The sequence below is a fragment of the Rattus norvegicus genome, chromosome 5, assembly GCF_021556685.1.
Source record: "Rattus norvegicus strain SHRSP/BbbUtx chromosome 5, alternate assembly SHRSP_T2T, whole genome shotgun sequence".
Lineage (NCBI taxonomy): Eukaryota > Metazoa > Chordata > Mammalia > Rodentia > Muridae > Rattus > Rattus norvegicus.
In genome coordinates, this window is record NC_141538.1 from 29,711,497 (window position 1) to 29,726,990 (window position 15,494).

Sequence of the window (15,494 nt, forward strand, 5' to 3'; positions counted from 1 at the left end):
CCTTCATCAGATCCTTATGTTTTAGACTTTGTTTTGTTTTGTATTATTAGACAGAGTTTCTGTGTAGCCCTGACTATCTGGGAACTTGCCCTGTAGTTCTGTTGGCTGAACTTGAACTCAGAGACCCACCTGCTACTGCCTCCTGAGCGCTGAAATAAAGGTGTGTGCCATCATGCCCAACCCATGATTTAGACTTTTAATTGCATGAATATTAATTCATGTGTCCATAATGGAACAAGTTTCTGTCAGCCAGAGAAAACAACTACCCAACATACATGCGTAAGTAAGTCTTCCAAGGACGTTATTTCATCTGAGCAGCAAATTTACCGCTTAAAAAAAAGTAGATAACTAAAGTTTACTCGTTATCCCAAAATTATTAAAAAAAAAATACAGTTACCATAATACTATGAGTCTAGAGCCAAGTGATAAGACTTTCTGACGTAAAACAAGGCTGCTTTGCAAAGCTTGGCTGTCACTTGAGAATGAAAATCCTACGCTAGAAATTAGGAAAGTGGTTTTGTTGCTAGACCATGAGAAACAGTCTTGGTGGTACACGCCAATAATTCCTGCACTCAGGAGGTACAGGCAGAAGGATCGAGGAGACATCAAAACCACCCTAGGAAAGGCAAGAGAGTAAGCCATAAATGTTAGGTCTTGTCTTTGGCATTTCAACTCAACACTCGTCATCTCCTTTCTAAGAGATTATAACAGGGCCCAGGCACTCAGTCAGTAAGGGGCACTTGCTATGGGTACTTACTGAAGCAGGAGAACTGTACGGGGGTCATCATCTTTCCGTGCTGACATTTTGAAAGCATAAAGAGGCAGAGGTCCTCATTAAAGAGCCCTCTAATAAGCGTTTGTATACGGTCTAAAGGTCAGCACACTTCAGTACTCAACCAAGTACAGGGGGTCAAATATACTCTCTTATGCACAGGAGGTGAGCAATGCACCATGAACACCGAACCCCAGCCCCTTTCTGAGCCTTTCTGAATGACACCCACATGGCAACCCCCCAGGGCTTGATCCCTATTCTTACCCCCTGCAGATTTGCAATAGCACCAGTGTTTCCCAAACTCCTCATCAGCACCCATGACTGACCCTAACCTTCTGGTTCCCCACTGAAGAGGAAACAGGTGTAAAAGCAGGGAAATGACAAGTCAGCTTTAGGCCATTTATCAAAAACCTCACCTACAAATGTGCAAATATCCTCAACACCTCACTCTTAAAGCTCTTGGGATAAAAAATAAACCCTGCTATAAACGTTTTTGTTTTTGTAAATGCTCCCACTGCTTTACAAAGTGAAGTTTCACTTGAATAAAGAAAGCTGACTACTGGATAAGCAGAGGTACTGAAAACTTTTAAAACTGAGGATTAGGATTATTCCTTACATATCCAAGTTAGAATCACAGGCAGATACATGAAAGGGACTCCAAAATTTCCAACAATTTCCTCATTTTATGAGATCCAAGGCAACTTTGGTTCTATCCTTGGGATCCCATGCAGTGGAGTGTCTCCAGCTGGTCTAGCTCTCTAATGTGCACTGTGTGTGTGTGTGTGTGTGTGTGTGTGTGTGTGTGTGCGTGCGCGCGTGTGTGCGTGCGCGCGACACACTCATACACACACCCCACACACGAGTAAATAAATATAATTTTAAGAAAATACACGTTTTGGCATGGTAGCACACAGTTGTAATCCCAGCACTTGGGAGGCGGGAGCAGGAGGGTTAATGCTAATAGAGACCAGTAGAGACAGGGAGGGGTAGAAAGTAAGACCCTGGAGGGGGAAAAAAGATAAAAGGAAGGAAAACCCGGCACCTGAACAGAAAGTACAGACGTTAAGATAAAGCTTCAACTCCCCAACACACACTCTTTCCCTTATCCTCACAGAAACAGATAGCCACCAAAACGAGACAAAGACACAATGTGTGGACCCTGGGAAAATACCCAATCACTCCATTCTGGATTTGTCATATTTATTATGGAAATAATACAACTGCCCCTATCATGAATAATTCAGTTTTGTGATTCATCTCCTCTGTTGTTACCATCTGCTCATAAGGAGAAAAAAAAAAAAAAAGAGCTACCTGCTTGCAGTCCACTACAAGAAGGCGGAAGGGGTAAGCTGAGCTCGTGTGCAATCTAAGGACCATGCTAGTCACATACAGCAAAGTAAACAGATAAACACACAAACAAACGTCTTCCCATCTGTCGAAATCTATTTGGTCAGAGACACGACCAACCGAAGCTGTAACCTGCCATGCTAACCTTCAACGAGGTAGACAATATTCTTTTGTGAGCTGAGGTACTGGTTATCAAAGGAGTCCTTTGTTCCTGCCCCTTGTTGTCACTTCCTGTATAACCTTACCTGGGATAGTAGGCTGTGTAGTTCATGAACAGCTGAGTGCCTGCTGGGTAGTAAGCAGTGGAGGGCTGCAGTGCCCGTGGGTTCAAGAGCAGGGAAGGCTGATAAATGGCAGCTTCGGTAGGAATCACGGCTGCAGGAGCTGGGAATGTGTAGGAGGGAGGAGACAGGCCTAAATAAGCAAAGAGAGAGACTCTGAGTCATGTTTGTAATAGCTGACACGGATGGTGGCACTCAAGCTATAGTCAGTCACTCTTCCGCCTACACAGATTGTGAAGGTAATTTTTATGTGTGTTATATGTGTATACCTGTATGAGTTAATTCACACTGGGTGTATCCAAGAGCCCTTGGGAGCCAGAAGAGGGTGTAAGATCCCCCTACTACTGAAGTTACAGATGTTTGTAAGCTGCCATGTGAGTGCTGAGAAGTGAAACCCAGGTCCCTCTGCAAAAACAGTAAATGCTCCTAAAGGCTGAGCCATCACCACGAGATCATCTATATATTTTAAAGGAAAAGACCACCACAGTTCTTTACATCCCAAGTAACTTCCTTTTGATCGTACAGATGGTTTCTGCCCTTTAAGTATGAGATGAAATCAAAAGATTAAGATATAAAGAGCTGTACCATGCACTACGCCAAAGCACATGTGTATCACAGAAGCTGCTCTGTGGGGAATACGTCATCTCTTCATTACGCTCACCTAAAGGCAATGCAGAAGATAGGTGTGGAAGCTAATTTACACCTTCAAACCTATATATATATATAAAAGGCCAACAAGGAAGTAGTGGGGGTTGGGGGAAGGAAGGAGATACGGAAATCTTTCCCCGAGCTATCTGATAAAAAGTTGACTTAGCTGGGTGTGGTGATGCATACCGACACTGCCAGCACCCAGTGAGGCAGAAGCAATCATTATCTTCCTGATGTCAGGGCCAACTTAGTCTATACAGCAAGTTCTAAGCCAGCCACCAGGGCCATATAGTGAGACCCGGTCTCAGAAAACACTAAACCAAAACAAAATAAGCAAATCAAGCCCCACACATACAAAAATGTGGCTCAAATTTTTAATATAATCTAGGGGTTGAGGGCATAGCCAAGTGGTGGAGCTCACGTGTAGTCTGAGTGAGGCCCTGGGTTCAATCCCCAGCACCGTAGGAGGAAGAGGAAGAGAAAATTCATCTTCTAGTTTATCCTACATTTTCCCTTGTGAGAAACGGCCTTTTACTGGAGCTGCTGGCAGTAACTAGATCTCACAGGTAGCATGAATACACTGGATAGACCATATGCACCACTCAAGAGAGATAAAATCAGTCGGTAGTCTGGGACCCCTGACTTTAAGCAGCATACTGAGGATCCATTAGATCCTGTAAGCAGCAGCAGAGAGCCAAAGGGTAACTTTCACATGAGAATCTCCAAGTAGACCAGACTGGCCTTGAACTCGTTCCTGCCTCTGCCTCTGTGCTGGCATCAAAGGTGCGCACCAACACGTCCAGCTCAAGCGGCCATCTTGGTGAACTAAGATGCTATACTGTGATATATTACAACTATACTATCATTTCTGTTGCCAAATTTATCAAGAAGGTCTTCAGTGGGAAATGTCCTACCCATCAGTATTTAAATTGCTTTAAGTCTGAGATTAGATTAAAAAGCAGGCAAATTTCTTTAAGTCTTTTATGGTTGTTATATACATAGGCAGTCACCTAAAGGTGGCAGCAGGAACAGGCAGAATGCAAGCATACGCAGACCGAACTTCTGATTTTTATGGAAATTAACATTTCTGCTAAAAAGGCACATTTATCAAATTTTAGGTAAAAAAGTCTCTCTTCATCTTTTGGAAGTGTTAAAAGTAACCAAAGATACAACAATAGATTCTTAAAATTTTGTGTTTTAAGACTAGGTCTTCAGAATCATAATTTTACACGCAATAAGCATGGATTTAAATTTTCTCCTTTGCGAGCAAGAAATCATGGCTCACATCTGTAGTCCTGGGACTCAGGAGGATGTGGTAGGGGAGTCATACTCCAAGGTCAGTGTGGACTACATCCTGATCTCCAGACCAGCATGGCAAACAGTGAAACTCTGGCTCAAAAGTTGAAAGAAGGGTGGGAGAGATGGCTCAGCGGTTAAGAGCACTGACTGCTCTTCCAGAGGTCCTGAGTTCAATTCTCAGCAACCACATGGTGGCTCACAACCATCTGCAATGGGATCTGGTGCCCTCTTCTGGCCTGTAAGCATAAATGCAGGTGGAACACTGTATACATAATAAATCTTAAAAAAAAAAAACTTGAAAGAAAACAATATTCTCTTTTCTTGGAGCTTGTGAACTAAAGGAATGAAGGGAGTCTACAGTGAACTACACAAGAAACAATGGGGAAATTCCTTTGTTTCACGATGTTCGATGAACGGTCTCTAAAGGACAGTATTCTACATGGTATTGACATTAACGATGATTTACAGACAGAACATTCTAGCCCTAAAGTGTTTTTTTTTTTTACACCCCATCAAAAATTTCTAAAGCCTTATACTCATTAACAATAATTAATTAGATATTCACCAACAGCAAGCAGCAGATAAATGGAGTTTTAAAGAGTTTAGGAATTCCATGGGGGGGAAAAAAAAGGATTAAGCCCCACCGAACACACTACGAATACTTTATTAAATAAGTTAATTATATAGACCCCTCTTTGCTTCAGAATAAAACTCAATGCCTAAAACTGCCCACTTTAATAGAACCATGCAGATCGACTCATTGAAACTGCATTAAAAAGGTTCGTATTTTAACGCCAGGGCTCCAGATACTCCTCAGCCATTAACTAGATCTCGGCTCACGCCTCCCGGGCTTATTCCTCTCAAACAGGATTCCGCACAGCTCGCACCCAGCTGCCAATGAGCAAGAGCACAGCTTGGAATTAAGCACTGATCCTGTGATCCAATCAAACGTTGGCTGACTCAAGTACGAATTTATTCACAAATGCAGTCTACCACACCCTGCTCGTTCCAGGTATCCTGGATATCAACAAGAATGCTCTCCAGGCTACCATTTTTCAAGACACAGTTGATGCTCAAATAAAGTTAAGAATGCAAAACGGGCATCAAGTCATCCTTCTTAAAAGTTTAACCCGTAAAAGGACAACGGATAAATAAAAAATAAAGTAAGAGACAGAAAGGAGAGGGGCCAGCCAGATGTTCCGTTCCACCTTCCAATCATCTTACATAGCCAGGCTGCCTCCCAGAGTCAGTGCTTATCCAGACGGAGCACACTAAGCTTCAGAACCCACGTGCTTTATCGCTGGAAAAGCAAGAATGTAATTTGAAAGGAAATATCTGTATAGCATGTCTAATTACGGGTGTCCACAACCAAGGTCTAACGATTGTCAGGAACTAGTGATTTCAGATGGGAAAGCTTTATGTAACCACCTCGCCTGCCTCAGAAAGAACCAGGGGACACAGAGAGTGATGAAAAGCAGCCTAAGCACCTACCAGCATACAGCGTAGAATAGCGCCAAGACCCAAGAAAAACTTACATGGTAACTTACATGGCGGTGGGGATAAGCCATTTCGATTTAAAGTGCCCCCCATTAACACAAAGTTCATCTCCTCAGCTGAACACTGAAAGACTTCAACATATCTGTCCTTCATGGTTTTTTTATGATACTTCTGCGCAGCCATGAATGCTCTGTCTGTAGACTTCATCTGGATAAAGGCATCTCCTGACGGGCGTCCCTGAGTGTTTGGGGGGAGAATACAAACAAAAAGGCGACTGTCTCCTCCAACAAGGAAATAAAACGGTTGCTTATAAAGCACGTGAAGTGACAATCACCCACAGTGCAAGACATGGTTAGCCACAAGATCTGGGTGACAGTGGGATCTACTCAAATCTGACTTGGGTTTCCTTCCCTACTTGCCAGAATTGCCCACAAAATCTTGAAGAAGAAGTTCTGAGAGATCATGATTGAAAAGTGATCCCTTTTTTGGTTTCTCTTAAGTTAGTATCGAATTCACAGGACTTTTAAAAGGTCTCCTTGTGACTGTAGTTTCAAAATATAGGATTATATATTTTTTCCCCTTCCGAAAAATCCGATTAAATAGCATTTGATGAGAAAAAGCTAGAAATATATCCTCCTACAGGAAACCAAACAAGCCAGCGTTGTCCTCTGGCATTAGCTCCTCTCTGCCTGCCACATCCCTTTAGATTGTCCCTCACCCCTCCCAGCCTAGGCTGGGATGGACTTGAGAGTAAGCAACTGAGAGCTGCAAGGTAGGAGAAGCTAAGAGGCTAGGTGCCATCTGCCATGCTGGGAGCCTTGCTTCTCTTACATCCTCATACCTCCTTAGACTGCCCATGGAGCAATGTAAAAACAGTTTCCTTAGCAAAAAATTCCATCTTGGAAACCAAGCCTCTCTGTGCTGCATACAACTAGAATACCTTTACAATATTTTTTACGTGAACAAGGTTGGAGGGAGGAAAAGATGACGAGTTCGTACAGGACTATTTTAAGTTAGTTCTCCAAGTCTCTTAGGGAATAATTTATATTATACCACTTTACAAATTAATACCATGCAAGTTACCATAATAGTCACCATTCCAGGGAAATTAGCAACAAACCCAGTCCAAGATGGAAACCTAACATCTTCCAGGCAGATAAGAACTTGGCTATCATCAAAGAGGCATTTTTCTCCAGGTCATGGAGGTCAAATCAGAGGCAAATCTGTCTACTGTTGTTAATCAAAGGGTAATGGTCCCAGGTTATTAGAAAACAGTGACTTGAAAGAAATAGTTCCCCGGTGATGCTGAACAGTAGGGAGCTCTATTTCATTCTATTTCAAAGGACTCTTAACTGGTCAAGCGAGCTAGGAGCTGTCAGACCAAAAGGTGTGTGTAGCTCACAGACGACGTGTTAGATCGACATACCTTGGTGTCATTTGCAAGGGCACAGGCTTTTTTTTTTTTTTTTTTTTTAATTTAGAGAATACTTTTTATTAGTTTTTGTAATCAAACCCACGTAGATAAGACCTTACATATTTAATACAGTGTGTTAACCCCTGTACAAATGGAAAAAACTTAAGTTCAACATTTCTAGACCAATATGGCTGTTAACTTCTGTACAGGGGCACAGGCTTTTGACTCCTTGTGCCCAATAGCATGTGCCTTCCGGTAAGTAGGAAGATTAACTATAAACGTGAACAAACTTCCAAGTACCAAGTGGAACATTAGTCAGGGAAAAAAAAAAATTAGTATTTCTACTCTAAGTCCATATTCACTACCCTCACGCCAAAACAGCAGAGCTGAGTGGCTACAACGGGAAACTGTGATACATCTGGCCCCGATCTGATGGGCTGATAAGGGGACAGATTTCTGTGATAAAAAACGGCAGAGCTGAATTTCACACTAACAGCGGGCTAATTTGGGGTGTGTGTGTGGCCTAAAGATCTCTTACTACCTGCAGCTAAATCTTCTTTTTTTTTTTTTTTGTTCTTTTTTTCGGAGCTGGGGACCGAACCCAGGACCTTGCGCTTCCTAGGTAAGCGCTCTACCACTGAGCTAAATCCCCAGCCCTAAATCTTCTTATACAGGCAACATCAACATCAGGCTACTGAACCAGAAGGGGCACAAACGAGCAAACGAATTTTCCAATGAACTCTCTTACCTGGTGGTTCAATACCATGTGAACCCCATGCGTACGAATGTCTGTGGAAAACTCCCCCAGGAAGTCCAGAATGTCTTCTATGGTGGCGGTATAGGGAAGACCTCGCAGACGTACGCAGTCTCTTACATTTGTGGGGGGCACAAACTGCTGAGGTAGCACAGGGATGATGGGAGCGGTGGGAAGTGGAATCAAAGGAGCGGAGGAGAACCGATTCAGCACCTGTATACAAGGCAAAGAGCACAAGCGTCGCAAGAGACCTGCTGCTTCTAGGCCACCCTGCAAACCACCAGCGGCGTTGCCAAGAATCCTGTTGGGAATGCAGGTTCCAGTCTCTCTGTGTGTTATCGGCTGTGGAGCACAGTTCTGCATGCAGGAAGAGCGGAGCCAAACGCTCAGGGACAGGGGTAGTAGTGGGGGGTAGTCACGGCCTAGCACAGAACTATTACAAAGTATGGTTGTTCCTCATGCTCATAAGTGGGAGATTCATAAGGGCAAAAGCGAAGCTCCGATGAGGGGCTGGAGAGATGGCTCAGCGGTTAAGAGCACTGACTGCTCTTCCAGAGGTCCTGAGTTCAATTCCCAGCAACTACATGGTGGCTCACAACCATCTGTAATGGGATCTGCTGCCCTCTTCTGGTGTGTCTGAAGACATAAATAAGTAAACCTTAAAAAAACAAAGCAGCTCTGATGAAGGCACTTCCTCTAGAGAAGTGTGACATCCATGAAATATATCAAGTACATGCCTGTAATACCAGCCCTCAGGAGGCAAATGTGGGAGCACTGTCCATTAGTTTAGAGCTATTCTGTCTGCTCTGTACATGGAGTTTAGGCCAGCCAGGGTCACATGCTAAGATCCTAGTAAACACAATGGACTAAACCAAGGCACATACTCCATATATAACACAATGTACTTACTAAGTAGCACCTATCTGAGCAAATGTATTTAAGAACTAGGCATACTGCAAGATGTGGACTTCGGTGGTGATGTATTTAACTTTTTTTCACCATGTATATTCCACATAGTTCTCCCTTTAGATGATCTTCCCACTCTCAACTCTGAACTTAAAAAAACGAAGGGAAAGCCCTCAGGCACCACCCACGCCAGTTTCCCACTTTCTTTAAAACCAACCTGCTGAACTTCAGCTGCTGTGCTTCTGAAGAGCTCGATGTATCTTTTACCCAACAAGTCCTTGTGCTTCCTCAGGGCGTTCTGAGCATACTCCTCACAAGCAAAGAGCACAAAAGCATCTCCCGTGGGCCTACCATCTGGGTAGGTGACGAAGAGGATGCCTTCCTTCCCCCCAGTGATAGGGCAGTGCTGTCCAAAGAAGGCTACCACTTCTTCCGCCGTGGCTGTGAAAGGGAGCCCCCGCATGCGCACGATGACTTGGTTTTCCTTGGAGAGAAACTGGGCCACCTCATTGGATGTCCCTGGAGAAAACAAGTGTTAGGAAACCCAGGGTGAAAGGGTTAAAGCATCGACATTACCAGATTTTTAAAATGACAGAATCCCTGGCAGTACGTGTTTGTGTATGCTGGTGGGATTCAAACATGTGCTTTAGCCCTCAGCTACACGCCAGGCCCTCCTGGCAAAGCTCTGAATGTACGGTTAAGAGGCATGCTGCTAGTGGATCCATAAGATTACCCCAGGACTCAGAAGTCTCTTCCTGAAAATCTGAAGCTCTTCCCATAGCACTTTTAGCAGCCCTCTTAACTTAGGAAGCTGACCAGACAACCAGAGTGGCCACCTGTTCTTTTTTTTTTTTTTCAGAGCTGGGGACCGAACCCAGGGCCTTGTGCTTCCTAGGTAAGCGCTCTACCACTGAGCTAAATCCCCAGCCCCGTGGCCACCTGTTCTTACACAGAGAGCTAATCAGTCTCCATGGTAGTTTAAAGACATGGAGGCCCCGGGTACAGTGTCTGCCTATGCGTTTTAGTTCACAACCTCTAAAGGCACAAGTCCTGGACCCAGGATGCTTAGACCTCGTTTTCACTGCAGCCCCCACATCTAAACCAGCTACCTCACAAACTGTGAGAACAAACCAGGTTAATAAAACAAAGTACACTGTTGCCAGGTGGCAGTGGCTCAGGCCTTTAATCCCAGCACTTGGGAGGCAGGCGCCGGTGGATCTCTGTGAGTTTGAGGCCAGCCTGGTCTACAGAGTAAGTTCCAGGATAGCCAGGACTACACAGAAAAATTCTGTTTGGAAAAAAGACAGACAGACAGATAGGTAGGTAGATTCTCAAAGAAACAACAAACAGGCAAGCGGACAGATGGATTATCAGAATAAAATTCTCCTTTGCTTTTAATTAGATTTTCGTAGAGAACAATGGAAGTAGTACATCGGCGCGGTTCCAACATTTACCAACACTGCCCAGACCGCACCATTTGTGTAGCACTGCCATATAACGAGCAATGACGACGTCTGCAGACCCCCACTGACACCCTTTGCTCATGACAATGCTGACCATGCTATGCACACACAATGAAACCCAGTCAACTTGTACCCAGTTTGCGATGTGTTTACCACCATCAAAGCCCAGCAGCATGCCAGAAGACACCAGCAGCTTCAAATCCATCTGCTATCCCCCAACCGGCACCTAACACTGCCGTGGAACCTCAGAAACTTTACGTAAGAAGTGAAGCCTTAACCTTTGAAGCCTGAGGGCGTAGCTAAAGAAAGTAGCGGAGAAGAAACATACTAGAAACTGCAGGAAAAGAAGATTTCTGCGGAAAACAAGCCTAACAGGTTGCCAAGTGCTGTTTCACACAGGACTCTGAACTTAGATGAAAAGTCCCCCTAGTATAAGCTGGCCCCTTGTCATAAGTCTACTAAAAAAGGCTTTAATTTTTAGACTCCGCTCTCCTACTTTCAGAGATCCATCGTGAAGAACAGTGCACACAAATAGAGAAAACCTTATAAAAAACTAAAAAAATAAGCTCTGGGAATTCAGTAGTGACGTATAAAAATGTGCATAATAATACATAAAATAAATATTAATAAATTTAACGGGGTTGAGGATTTAGCTCAGTGGTAGAGCGCTTGCCTAGCAAGCGCAAGGCCCTGGGTTCGGTCCTCAGCTCCAAAATAAATAAATAAATAAATAAATAAAAAATTTAACACTTGGTGTTCAGAATGTATTAAAAACGAAGTTTTAAAACCACATGAACAGAACAGAAGCTTACAAAGTAGTCTAAAAAGTACTACAATGATGGTGGTGGTGGTGGTGGTGGTGGTGGTGGTGGTGATATTGGGGCTAGAGAGATGGCTCACTGCCTACTCTTGTGGGGTAACCAAGATTCCATTCTCAGCTTCCACACAATGGTTCACAACTGCCTGTCACTCCAGTTCCGGGGATCCAGGCACACAGATAAGTATGCAGGCAAAACATTCATAAACACAAAATGAAAGTTAACAAAAATATTGTAAAACATCAGCTGGCATTCCTGGCTCGTTCTTATGATGCAAGCGCTACAAGGCTGAGGCAGGAGAATGCCTGGAGTTTAAAGGCCGGCTTCGTCTACATAACAAGTTCCAGGGTGAAAATCCAACAAGGGCTGGATCACGGTCAGCTGCTAAGAGCGCTGGCTGCGCCCAGCGGTGCTTCACACCAGTCTGTAACTCCAGTTCCAGGGGATCCAACACCCGCTGGCCTTCCGGGGCACTGAGCACAGACACGGTGCATATATGTGTGCAGGCAAAACACTCACACATAGAAAATCAAAAAAATTTAAATCTTCAAAAAAAATTTCAAAGAAACTAAGTATTTTGTGCATCTTGGGTGGCTCACTTAAAAACTGGATAAAGATGCTATCTTCGGGGTTAATATCAGTAAAATGTTATTGTGTGGATAATGAAAGCTATGAAGCACTCTATTCTAATAAGAAAACTGGGAACCTAAAAGTTTTTAAATCTTATTATCCCTCTGTTTGTATTCCTGCGAATACCACATACCTAAAAATAGATCGGGGCTGTCAAGATGGCTCCATGAGTAGCATTTGCCGTGCAAACTGGGCAATTTTTTTTTTTTTTTTTTTTGGTTCTTTTTTTCGGAGCTGGGGACTGAACCCAGGGCCTTGCGCTTCCTAGGCAAGTGCTCTACCACTGAGCTAAATCCCCAACCCCCAAACTGGGCAATTTTAAGTTCTGGCTTCAGAACCCGCAGAAAGGTGGAAGGGGAGAACTGAGTCCATAAAAGTATCTCCCAAAATACAAGAAACTATCATGGTCCTGAGCTCTGGTGAGCTCGAAGATTTAGAGAAAAACCCAGAAGCAGATCTGTAATAGGCTCAGATACTACAGGTGGCCTGTCTCCAATAATTCAGACACACTTCCTTCAAGAACTACCCTTTCCCTTTATCGGTGACCCTTTCACCTTTACACAGTCTCATTCTTTACGGCTATTTAGCCATAGTAGTCGGCTCAGGCCTTAGGGCAAATGTTACGGCACATTAAATTCTCCAGCAGAGTTCGAAGTTTCTTCTCCCTATTTATAGAAACAACCCCCTTGTGGCACTAGGAAAGAACCATTTATGGTCACGGGAATCCACTCAAGTGTGTGTGCAAAGCTTCGGGTCATCAATGAATCTGTATTACATAAAAGGAACTCACCTCCGGCAATTTTAAGAAAGTCTTCGCCTGTTGCTTTGTAAACCTAAGAAAGAAAGAGACGTTAAAGCAGGTTCTAACCCACCCATCATAGGCCAACAGGTACCTGGAGAGGTCAAGTACGTCAGGCTCTGAGCCCTTACCTCGATGTAACGGGTCCCCATATGATGTTTGTGCCTCTGCAGGGCCAGATCTCTGTGCTCCTCACTTACAAATCTAACCAGAGCTTCCCCGTTCCTCCGCCCCTGAGCATTCAGACAAAGAGCTGCACCACCCCTTTGAAAGAAAACAAAAACGATGGCAGGTAGGGGAAACACACGAGAGAAAGAACAGAAAACCTTCGCCCTCCTCTGGCATTGAGCAAAAACAAAGAGAAGAAAACCAACTTGGCAATATTGAGTCCTTTGAAGAACCTTGCAATATCTTGATCTGAAGACTGCCAGGGCAAACCTCGAGCCCTCACCACCGTGTTGCCATCGATAAGCTCCGTCTTGCTGCTGTGAATGAAACACAACTTCATGTTGCCTAGTTAATGTAAGGCAAGCTGCTTAAGGTCACAAGGACTCGCAATTCCAGCTTCCTCTATTCCCCTCAAAGCAATCTATTACAGATTTGCTTGGGGAGAGCTGTGTCACTATAGAATGATGGCTGGCTATAGGTCTAACACAGCTTGCACATTCAGGAAACCATCTACCAGTTGAATAACTCCTTCCTTGCTCTAAGTTCAAAACCATCTCAGATCAAATTTGCAGAAAGCAAAATTCTTTTGGTACCCTCACAGGCTGACCTAGAAAGATGGAAGGGATTTCTAGTTTGATTGGTCTTGGTTTCATTCCTGGCTGTTTGGACATAAATAGCCCAAGGCTGACTTTGAACTTGACAACGTCCTACCCTCGCCTTACTAATACGAGCCTGGGCCACCATACTGAGGGTCAAGTGGGAGTGGGGTGGGACTTCCAACTTTTTGAATCCAGCTTGACAGCAAGGACCAGAATAAAGCTACAATTAACCCACACAGGGTATGTGAGCGTGTGGTCGGAAGACTATTAAAGTATCTCCCTCATCAAACGGGAGTGCCAGCAAGCACAGGGTGCTCATGGAAACACTGGGGAGTCACCACGCCTCAGTGACTCACTTTCAAATAGCCCATTACAGGTTCTGACACCTTTTGATGTTTCGTCTTTCTCCTGTTCGCATTTTCAGTTATCCTGGGACATTTTCCTAGTGAGTCACTTTCTCTACAACAAAATCGGTGCTGAAGACTCTCCCCACTGGCAAAGCTGTCCGAGTTTCCATCCATCATGAGGTGCCAGACAATCTTACAAAATTCATGACAGTGACTGACAACCAAGTCTAACGCTGATCAGAGACGCCACCACTTCAGACTCCTCCCCCTAGATGTCCCTGGCGATGGAAGTCGATATTGACAGTACATATATGTAAGTTACCCCACGAACGTCAAGAACTTCTTTAAAGACCCATTTGTGTTAGTCATGTGTGTGTGTGTGTGTGTGTGTGTGTGTGTGTGTACGTACACCTGCATGAATTTATGCACATCACGTGCACAGGCTAGAGAGCATTCGATCCCTTCCAACCGGAGCTCTGGGCAGTTCGAACTGCCTGATGTGGGGACAAACCCCGGGTCCTCTGCTTGAACAGTAAGCACCTTTAACTAATAAGTCACCTTTCCACTCCCGTATAACTTTCAAGTACTCTTGACTTTCCCTTTAGAGAGGGGAGGCAGACTAAAATCACAAATTAAACAGAGGATGCCCCTACGTCACTGAGTAATTAAAGATGCCAGCATTTCACTAAATCTTAATCTCACCTACAAGCTTGCTTTAAGACAGATGGCCTAACGATAAGAAGTGGTAAACAGGTTTAAGAAAGTTATCTAAGGGGACGTAAATGTCCCAAGAAGAACAAATCCAAGGTTTACATGAATAGAACACAGTCACTCACCAAGTGCCACTTTCAAATTTGTAGTTTACTCTCTCTGGATCTGAAAATCTGTGATCTAAAAATAAGAGCATAGATTCATCATTCTGTCTCCTGGACTGCAAAGCCACGCAGTGCAATCAAAAGCAGGGCTAAAAGGGAGCGGATCCCAGGCACTACACAATCACCACAGTGACACTTACTGTAGGGCTCTGAGATCATCGCTAAAATTATGTTCCCCATGTCTTCAACTTGGGAGGCTCCGTATCTGGACATGGAGTCATTCTTCTCAAAGTTTAGGCCTGTGGGACTGAGTTAAGGAAACATTTTGGACAGGTAAAAGAAGGTTACTCTGCTGGGCAGAATTTAAACAAGACAGGCAAGATGTTTATCTTAGCACGGCTGTTTCTTCGCAGCCAGGACTGCACCCAGAATCCTGACGCCTCCCGTCTCTGCCCTCTTGCAGCAAGTGTCCAAGTCAACCCTATCCTGGAGGGTTACCAATAAGAAAACTTTGGCTTACTTAGGAAATAGCAAATGCATGAAAGCTATGTGCACAGTGTCACATCTAAGCAAGCAACTAGAACCCTTTAATATACATTCAAGGAAATGGCCAGGTAACTAAAGAGATGACCCTCAATCCAAACCAGGACGTACAGCACTTGTAATTCACACTGCGGAACACTAATGACATCGTTTCATGCTTTCCCCCAGAACCTCCCTCCCCGAACAGTCTTACAGCCCTGTGGGATAGCATATGTTCAGCAGTAATACATACAAAGGCAAGTCTGAATCCCTCACATCAAGTTTTAGACATAATTCAAGCACTTAGAACCAATGACGCCATGTGTATTTTGACATGGTGACCTCACTGTGTTGCTCTGACTGTGTGGACCCTCCCGGTGCAGGTTCTGAGAACTCAGGTACACGGCACGACCAA

General features: G+C 44.2%; 1 protein-coding gene across 15 annotated transcripts in view; it reads right to left on the reverse strand.

The window, feature by feature from the left end:
- Esrp1 (epithelial splicing regulatory protein 1) overlaps positions 1-15,494 on the reverse strand; it is a 55,155-nt gene that overhangs the window by 19,673 nt on the left and 19,988 nt on the right. For 4 of the 15 annotated variants that reach the window (XM_087550428.1, XM_087550426.1, NM_001438011.1 and 1 more), the window contains 9 exon segments: positions 14,758-14,856; positions 14,579-14,633; positions 13,003-13,113; positions 12,760-12,892; positions 12,620-12,662; positions 9,136-9,437; positions 8,007-8,225; positions 5,895-6,081; positions 2,365-2,533 (listed from right to left, as the gene is read on the reverse strand). In XM_087550428.1, the coding sequence (XP_087406554.1) occupies positions 2,365-2,533; positions 5,895-6,081; positions 8,007-8,225; positions 9,136-9,437; positions 12,620-12,662; positions 12,760-12,892; positions 13,003-13,113; positions 14,579-14,633; positions 14,758-14,856 (1,318 nt within the window). 15 annotated transcript variants of the gene reach the window in all.